Consider the following 9,821-nt stretch of genomic DNA (forward strand, 5'->3'; position numbering starts at 1 on the left):
AAATAGAGAGAAAGCGAGACAAATAAAAAGAAAATTCTGACATGTGACATTTCAATCATGTTTTATTCCTGCTAATAAAATCTTTGAACTAACTGAAGTGGAAAATACCTCTGTTAATTGCATTGTGGTTCTAGTCAACGCAATGTGGAAGCATTATTTAAAAGCGCTTTTCTTATTTTTCGTGTTTGAGAAGAATAATTTTTATGTGATTACTGCTCCCTAAAAAAAATTGTTGCTTCTGTTTTTCTTATGTAGTGTTCTAATATAAATCTCTAAAATTTTTTTTTAGCTAAAGACAGCCCTGGGCAAACTTTTCTGATGGGACATTGCAACTCTGTCTATGTGTTAATGTAGTATGTCAGTGCATATTGGAATATTTTTAATAATTTTCCTCCTGGAAAAAATCTTTCTACTCAGATATTATAGATATTAGAAAATATAGGGGAAAGGCATGTCAAATTCCATCAGATATGCTATCAGAACATTAGAGATATATTAAAAAAATGGACAGCATTAGAAACTCAAGATGGGCCAGTTATACAAATAGCTTCAACAGGTACTGAAGCAACATTCCTGAGAGATGAAAAGATGAGATCCAGTAAAGACCCACCCAGAAACAGAAGATGGAGCCAATCCTAAAACTGTGTGCTTAATGCAGCTATATTAGGTAAGGGGAAAATGAAAAGCCTAAAACTGTAGCCAGTAAGAGTAATGATAAAAACAGATAAAACCACAATGGTCATGGAAACCACCAAAAAGCCTGTGCAGTATTGGTTTACTCTTTGACCATTTCACTCTGAACTCTTTTTGCATTGGTTTTGTGCATTTAGATAGAAACCTCTTAGGAGTGGAAAAAAAAAAAAATCATTTTGTAATCTGTACCAGAATGGAGATGAAAATAACGGAACCTGATTTCAGATGGGAACCTCCAGGTTCTGCCAGAATGCAAGCACAAGTTTAAAGTCTCAAATTATCTCCATTCTTCATAGAAAGATAATGAAAAATTAGCAAAGTACATCTCTCCCTTGAATATGAAAAGGGGATTTATTTTCCAATGGCACTTTGTGATAATCAGATGTTGAGAAAAACTGACCTAAAAATCTAAGCCTTTCATACTAATAAGTTCCAAACACACCACTAGTGTCTGTTTCTTCCCGTTTCCCTCATGTCTCTGATGATGAAATCATATTTTCTGATGTTGAAAAACAAAATTAGCATGCAGCCACCTCATTTATCCAGTGACCTTTTAAAAATTAAACTTATTGCACAAGGCAGGAGAAAAGTCATTCTCATAAAACTGAGCATAGAAGAGTGGTTGTCCAAATGTATTAGATAAAACTGTGTATGCTGTATATTAAAACACAATTTAGTGATAATATATACTATCCAAACATTTTTCTTAATTCAACTATACAAATTCATATGTTTATTATAGAATAAATGTTCCTTCTTGCTTAAGCTGTAATTATTGAGAAGTCTTTCACTTCTAAAAGATGAAGTTTGTAAACTTCAAGGTGTTGTATCTCACAAGATCATTGCTGTGGGAGATGATGGTATTTATCTTGAATCCACAATTAAGAATGAGTCTGGTACTACACTGAAAATCTGTATTGTAAGCAGCCAAGACCAGTCCAGTCCAAGCCTGAAGCTCAGCTTTGTAACACATCATAAGAGAAGAGAACCCAAGTGTCCTTTGCCTTTTAATGTTGTTCCAAGATATCATCTTGCACACTGGATAGATTTGGTCAAGACAGGACTGAACAGTGCACAGCCCAGTTCCTCACTAGGCAAAGTCCAGCTTGGCTGCTCCTAAACAAAGTGCTGATGCTGAGAGTCCAGAGCAAAAGACAGCAATGTGGATAGGAAGCTGACAGGTTAGAGGACACTTTGGTTTTGGCTCTTAAAAATTATTATCTAAATAGCTAAAGCAAATACAAAAAGTTTCAGAGAAAAACTGTCAAAGAGCAGACCAGTACTTCACAGTTCTTTTGCTCGTTTCCAGTATCTGTCACAGTTGAATCTGATTTTACCATTATTATTAGCAGCTTCATTTATTTTTCCTTAGATAATATAATAGAACTAAGTCTATTTTCAAGGGGTCGATATGGCTTCTCCTCCTTACTATATCAGGTATTAAACTCATAAGCTGTCCCATAACTGTTGTTTAAGTCTTTAGTTACAGCTTGTATGATCTGATGGAAAGGAATTCAATAATCTCTTCAGTCCTTTCCATGTATTTGTTGCTTGGTTTAAGTGTTTTATAGAGTTTTACATATTCTACATATAATAGAGAATTAATAGTAGCTATGTAGAACATAGTAACAATAATTACATGCTGATCAAATAAGTGGATTAATGTCCCTAATATCATTTACTTCCTAACAATGTATCTTTTAAGGTCACCCATTTCCCAGGAGTTGATTACAAAACAGTGATAAACTTCCAGATCCCAGGCTGAAATTATGCAGATGTTTTGTTTCTGCCAGTAGCTAAGACATCAAAAGGATATAAACAGCTAGAAAAACTGACACAGGAGAGGAAAGAATCCAGACACACAGGTTGGCATTGGGACAGACTTCTCTGGAGAAAGCCCAAGAAGGTAAGGATTTTCTGGGATCTGGAGAACAGCTTCTCTTGGGGAAAGGCAAGAATACACCTAAGAGATTTGGTTGTCTAAGGTAAGTGTTCTTATAAATTCTTTCTCTGCTAATAAGTCAAACCATGCTTTATGGAAACTTTCTGGGCACTATTCCGATTGTCTCTGCTCCTGAACTCTTACCTGTGCTCATGGGGGATCATTGAATTCCAGGCTTGACACTGGATACCACTTTTGGTAACAGATATCGTTCCTTTGTAGTCTGCTCCTTTTCCAATGATACAATTCCTGACATAGTCTATGGAAAGAAAAGAGAAGAACTTTAGGGGTTTGGTTAATGTAATTAAAATTAGAGCTCAGCATCAGTTTTCACATAAAAAGATTACATTTTTGACAGCCATTAAATACATAATTATTCAAAATACTATTTAATTGTCCACATACATTCTTCTCTTTTTTTTTTTTTCCCAAATATTCATCACTAGCTCCCCAAAGAAAGTTTCTGAAAAAATATCAAAAGTGTCTGATTGACCAAAAGTCCATGTCTGAGGATCTAATCTCTCACTCATTAATAAGGTAAATAAAAGCAGTATTAAGTCAATAATGGTAAAACATACAAATGAGCTTTTAAGCATTTAACTGAAGTTAATAATTCATACTAGTACATATGATGGTAAGCAAATATGTAAGTTGGAAAACTGAGCATGAGTGACTACACAGACGAATGTACATGACAGCAAAGCCAGAATATTTGTACGTAAAGATGTAGGATGCAGCTTTCAGAATGCATAAAACCATCTCATGCCTAGGATGCTCTTACAGCCAAAAAGTCACTGACTGACCTCAGCTTTTTTCCCTCTCCATAGATGGAAAAACAAAATCAGTAAATCAGTTACCCTTCTTTTCATACAGATCAAACGCATGGTCTTGCTTCTTTCTCACACCATTTGTCAAGCTGTTGAAGGATAACCAATGGCACCGTTTTGTAACTCTGTCATAAGCAAAGGCCCTGCAAAGAAAATCTGGATCAGGAAAAAAACTCTGTGTGGTTTATAATAATGACACATAGCCTGCCAAGGAGCATGCAATGACATCAGATTTATTTTTACTGGGAAAGTCAGAGAAACAGTCCAAATTACTATTTAAACCCACAACTGTGCTGACAAGAACAAAGAAACAAAGAAATTAAATTGATGTGGCCATCACATTAAATACAAGCTTGGTTGTTCACACTAATCTAAGAGTTCCCTTGTCATTAAAGATCTTTATTTTAAAAGTGAAATAAATGTGACTGAGACAGCATTTGTGCCCCCAGTTGTGCTGCTTTCTTAGGAAAATAAAACGAAGGCTCTAAAATTTCTTCTTTGCTGTGTTTACAATATGCTTCTGAAATAGTCAGTATCTCACACTGATGGCTTGTGGAAAATTTAAGCACAAGGAGTCTGTTTCATGCCTAGAACAACAGAGCTGTTTAAAAAATAAGATTATTTTTATGAGTAATCTAAACTGTGATAGTGTACCTACAGCTTGTCCTTGCTTTGCCTTTGTTTTCTATTTTTCTTTTATTTTCAACTGCTTTCAAGGATGGAGTACAAAGTATATTGAATTGAGTGGATTTTTTTGGGCTAAAACAAAGAGAAATCGGAAAAGTAAAAATATTTTCTTCTATTATTTTAAATGAAAAAACTAGCATCATCTTGAAAGGAAATATCTTAGGTGTAGTCAAAGTAATTTAAAGGATTTTAAAAACATGGTTGATTGCCTGAGTGAGGGGAACATTTATTCCAGTAAGAAAAAATGGTAGGGGAAAAAAAAAAGCAGCAACAAAAAAACCACTGAAAATACTTTCTTCCCTTCATTTGTCATTAGAACCAAATAAAAAAATCATTGACATGATACTATTGTCTCTAGCTCACCACAAAGTTTACATTTCTGTCAGTCATCTCAAATCTTCTGAGATATTTCATTTTGAACTGACAGGCATTTCAAGAGTATAACATCTAAGACACACAGATTTTGTACACTTCACCCATACTTTGGCGATGCCATATTCCTGAACACTGCATCCCTCAACTCTTTGATATTAATTTAATTAGCCATACGTTTTTTTTCTGTGTGAAATCTTGCTGGCTTTAGTTAAAAATATTATGAGATCCTATCCAACCTCCCCACTCTTTTCTCTTTCAAACATCCTCTTCATTATCATTTCCATCACCAAACAGATTTTTCATCCAACTGCTCTCTCTACTCTGTTGACTCCAAATGTTTCCAACCTGCTAACCTTCATCCTTCTGCCCTTGTTCAGCCTTCTGTTCTCTCCTGGCTGATTCTCAAATATGAGTGTATCCAAGTGCCTCTAACTCCATCTTCACAAAAATATCCTTGACCTTTCCTGTCTTTCCAGTTACATTCTCCTTTCCCCTCCTCCCTCCTAAAGTGGGAATGCAGAACTCACTGTTTACAAACATTTCTTTCGGTTTTTGCCTTTCAGTTGCCTTTTGGTTTCTTTCCAATTTGGCTTCAGTCACTTATCCTCATAAAAGTTTCTAACAATCTTTTCTTGGACCCAAATCTGAAGGGTTTTTACACTTCCAAAGTCAACAGATTTCAGTAAATTCTTGGACTGCCTTTTACTGATAGTGCCGAGCACAACAATTTTTGTTGTCGCTATTTGTGCTGAAATAGGTGGTAGAATTTCTGATCAGATACTGAAATCCTGTGATCTATACTGGAATCCCTTTCTGTGTAAATACAAAGACACTCCAGAAATTAAGCAAATAACAAAGGATCAGACAGGCACAGCTTTGTAGGTAAGAAGTTGCATGCCTGCAAAAGTAATCTGCATAGCCAATAAAGTAGTAACTGTATCATCTTTTGCAGTGGGAAATGCTGCAAGGCTGATTGCAGGAAAACAGTGGGAGCAACGGAGCGCACATGGTGGTGAAACAAGGGAATAAGAACAGCTTAGCATCAGGTTAATAAAACTGATAGGGAAGGCAGGAAAGGGTACCAGAGGGTTATTAAGTCAAAAAGACAAGGTAAAGGAATCTAAGGGGTACTTTGGTGAGGGATTTTAAGAATAGTGTTATGAAGAAGAAACAAGTCTAGATAAGGATATTGTAATTCAGTTGGAAATGATCAAGAACTGTGCAAGCATGATAGCAAGGGAAAAAAGGGAACATCCCTTCTGACATGTGGCACATACTTGTTCCAACAAATAGGTGTCAGAGTTAAAACCAGCAAGGATTAACAATTATCAAATATAATACTCAAAATTTACTTGCAAGTGACACAGAAACTTATCATAAATCAATCAAAAGTTGTCAGTATTTTTTTTTTTTTATCCAGAAAATGAGGATCTTTTATAAGTCTGTAGCACATGGAATCTGCTACTCTACCACCTTCTGGCAAAAGAGAAACCCAACTCTCCCTGCTTGTGTACCTCACAGGGGCACAGATCCAGGTGTTGCTGCTCTCAGTGTTGTTGCCACAATTATGTTAGTTATTTTATTTTATCTTAATACTCAAACAAATTGTGTTTCTCTCCAGAAATTAAAACATTTGTGTTGTGAACCAAGTCACAACACTGGATATAGATATGGAGTATCACAATCAAGACATGAAACTGTCAATAGACAAAGAAAAATCCATGTCTTATATTTCAAGTATTTAAAACATTTTAGTTTAACTTTTCTTATTTTAGAATGCTCCCACTGCAACCAGTAGACTAATTGGTTCTAATTTAAGTTGGCAACAAATTTCACCTTGTAGTAAAAATATAACGAAATGAAGTTAAAGACTGAAGAGCTTAAGAATAAAAGGGATACATTAGTAATCACTGGTTCCTTTAAAAGGGAACACATGTCAAATGTGTTTACAGTAGCACCAAAGAACTGTGCACACTAGAACAGGACACATTTAGAGCCAAATGGGATACCGTAAGAATGTTCCCAGATACAGAAAACCCCTCCTGCTCTGCTGCATGGCAGTGGCATAAGCAAGATCTAATCACCTATACGTCTGCTGCTGGCCTTCCTCGCTGAAGATATGTTGGGGAAAAGGGGAAACTCAGAGCATGAGTGGTCAGAACTGTAATCATTTTTCATCTTTGGTGCAAAATAGTTATGTGGCTGATTGCAATTGTGCTGTCTGTGAGTAGTCCTCTTCCAAACTGTGATCTCAGAGTCCCTTCTGGCTCCTCTGTTTTGCTTTACTGACTCATTAAGGCAGGGAGATTTTGCCCCTTAATGAATGCATCAGACACTGCCCAAATAGGAGAAACAAAAATCATTCATAAATGAGCAAGCTTTAAAAATTCAGATATATTGTACATTAATACTCATGTAAAATAGAATCAATAAATATACTAACATACCTGTTCTTTCCAGAACACTGAATATGCCATCCAGAGCAGCTACTACTAGCTTGAGACAATTTTCCCAAGCAGATGTTGGAATACAGAATTGTTGTTTGCTTGACATAACTCAAACTTTTTAACACTGTGAAGCCTAATTTTATAATAATTCTAGTTACTGACCCTCAGAACTCAAGGATCTTGTGCTGTATTAAGTACAACCTGATCCACTTGGTAATGATATCAGTGGAAGCTCTGCCAATAGGAAAAGGAGGGGCATGTACCTTGTGAAAATTATTAGTGCCTGGAAAATATTTTCTAACAGAAATAAGTAGATTCTGTACACGGTTTACTTATATAAATAATAAAAGTACAAAAAAATACAAACTGGATCTTGCAACACTGGAATTAAAGGCTTAAAGAGGGATTAAATCAGTCAAGAACCTTTTCTGCCAAAGAAGAGCTTTTGTTATCACATTTGGTCTAGCTTCCATTTGTAGCAATTGTCAAAACTCTTTTACGTTTCAAGATCAGGTTCATATTTAGCCCAGTACTCACCAGTTCAGAAGTCATCTATTTTCTCCAAGACTCTCCTGCATTCATGTCCTTTTATTTATTGCTAATGGTCTAGACTAAGAGAGGCCAGGGGGATAATTTAAGTCCAATACATGGGAAAAATAATAGTGATTTGTTCCAAAAAATAGTAGAGAATATGTACAAGGCAGACAAGCAATTAGCTGCATGATGTGTTTCTAAGAGACAGCAGATGCTGAAGAATAGCTGTCATATCCTTGTAATGATTGTGCAGCCCAGAAGGTTTGATTCCATTGTATCAGATTCATAGTACTTGCCAGTGAACTTCAGCAGTGCATGAATCTGTGCTCCATGTGTGAGGTTCCCATTGATTTCAGCAGGAGTAATGTGCAAAGAATGAAGGCTGAGTATGTTCTGAAGTGGTGCTGAAATACTGCAGCTGTGATGTGTGACAATAACCATTTTATAAGAGACATAAAAATCTCAGAAATGTTCACCGAACACTATAGTGCAACACAAGTCATACACATCTTAACGAGTACATTTTTTCAGCTATGTTATGGAAAAGATTACAGATTAGACCAGCTAAGAAGCCAGAACAACTCAGATAAAGCTCCAGAAAAGACTGATATTCTCTGGACAGGTAGAACAAGGTCATGGAAATCAAAAATCACAGTCCTTAGGGTTGTCCTCAGTACCCTGATAACAATTGCAGAGAGACCTTTGGTCAAGGGGTGTTATACAGGTTCCATTAGGAAAAAAACAAAACAAAACAAAACAAAACACCAGAGATACACAACTTACTTGCAAGTGAACGAAAGGCCTTTGTTCCTGCTGCATCTCTTGGCACATTGCTCAGTGGTATTTAACAGCTTGGTTTTTACTTCCAGTGTTTTGTTTACTTTAATAAGCATCAACTCTCCTGTTTTTTTGAAATCATGAAGAGGATTTCTCCTTTTTCCTTTACCCTCTAAGACAGCAGAACAGAAGAAAAGAAGAAAAAAAACCAAAAGACTGTAAAAAGAGTGCTGTGACTAAATATGGCATTAGATATGAGTAGTGTTTATTAAAAACTGTAGGAACATCTTTACCCAAAGCATAAAGACATCCACAAAAATAAGGTACAAACAGATACCTGACAAGAATTTTTTATTTTAGATGGTGATATCCATTTTAAAAACAAGAATGGCAGGAATTACAGCAACATTAATTTCAAATAAAGGCTTGCATAATGCTAGAAAATGGCAAACAAAGTTCTTAAAACTTTGTAATTATTTTTCAGAACCCCCAAAATATGCATGCCAACAATAATCTGAGATCTTATAAATATTGAAATGAAAAACTCAAGAGAGAAAGATGAACAAAGGTCTTTTTAGGATTGACAGAGTATAGTTAAAATCAGAAGGAAAAGGATATAAATGTTATAGAGAATCACAATCCGTATGTGACAAACTGGTTTTAAAAGAGCAAATATTTTATCAGAGATTGTGAAACGAAGTGGAGCCTGGAAGTGACACAAAATAATCATTTGTCTTCCTTCTGCTCCAGTGAAGGCTCAGTGTGAGTGTTGTGTCCAGTTTAGGTGTGACTGCATTCAAGTTGTTAGCCTACAGGAAATAAGATGAAGGGAGGCAGAGGCCATAGCATGTAAATAGTCTGTAATGCTGCAAAGATTTCTACAAAAAAGGAACACAATGATCTGGTTTCCATGCCTTTATTGAAAGGCTGAGAGGACAGAATAGAAAAGGGAGTAGGGAAGATTGACCAGAGATGTTTAGCAAAAGTGCAAGAGGAAAAGTCTTTCATTTTTGCAAGAAAATCCCACAATTTTCCCAGTATGTATGGTGGGTTTTTTTCATAGAAACCAGCCTGCCAGTGTAGACTGCTCCATTGACAGTGAAGGCAGCCAAGCACCTCTGGAGCATCATTCTCCCTATTCTGACAGGTGAGTAGCAGAAGGAGGACAAATTTTCCTTTGGCTCTGTTTCTCCTCTTTCACTTAATGATCCCAGATGCTGATTTTGAATTAGATGGCTAGTCCAGGTAAATTTAGGTGAATTAATCCTTCCTTAAATTACAAAGAAGGTAATAGTATTTTTCATAACTTCTTTCCATATAACTGTTTCCACATCTGTCCTTTCATTTTTCTCTCCAGAATCTGCAGCAATGATAGAACACAAATGCTCAGGATCAATTTATTAAATTTTGCCAGATTCTTTAAAACATATGAAACTTCAGCCTAGTACGCTGTTATTCTGAATAGATAATTCCTTCTGCAAGGGCAGAGTGCACTTAAGTCAGTTAACTTCTGCCTGGTGTACACTGTGCAGAAGCTCA

General features: G+C 35.9%; 1 protein-coding gene across 1 annotated transcript in view; it reads right to left on the reverse strand.

The window, feature by feature from the left end:
* The window catches only part of HGF (hepatocyte growth factor (hepapoietin A; scatter factor)), a 43,557-nt gene extending 35,107 nt beyond the window's left edge, over window positions 1–8,450 (reverse strand). The window contains exons 1-3 of the mRNA XM_008940983.1: window positions 8,289–8,450; window positions 3,493–3,605; window positions 2,780–2,894 (exon numbers count right to left, since the gene is read on the reverse strand). Of these exons, the coding sequence (XP_008939231.1) occupies window positions 2,780–2,894; window positions 3,493–3,605; window positions 8,289–8,398 (338 nt within the window). The 5' untranslated portion in view covers window positions 8,399–8,450. The remainder of the gene's footprint in view (window positions 1–2,779; window positions 2,895–3,492; window positions 3,606–8,288) is intronic.
* Between the last annotated feature and the right edge of the window lie 1,371 nt (window positions 8,451–9,821).

The sequence above is a fragment of the Merops nubicus genome, unplaced genomic scaffold (assembly GCF_000691845.1).
Source record: "Merops nubicus isolate BGI_N331 unplaced genomic scaffold, ASM69184v1 scaffold3210, whole genome shotgun sequence".
Taxonomy (NCBI): Eukaryota; Metazoa; Chordata; class Aves; order Coraciiformes; family Meropidae; genus Merops; species Merops nubicus.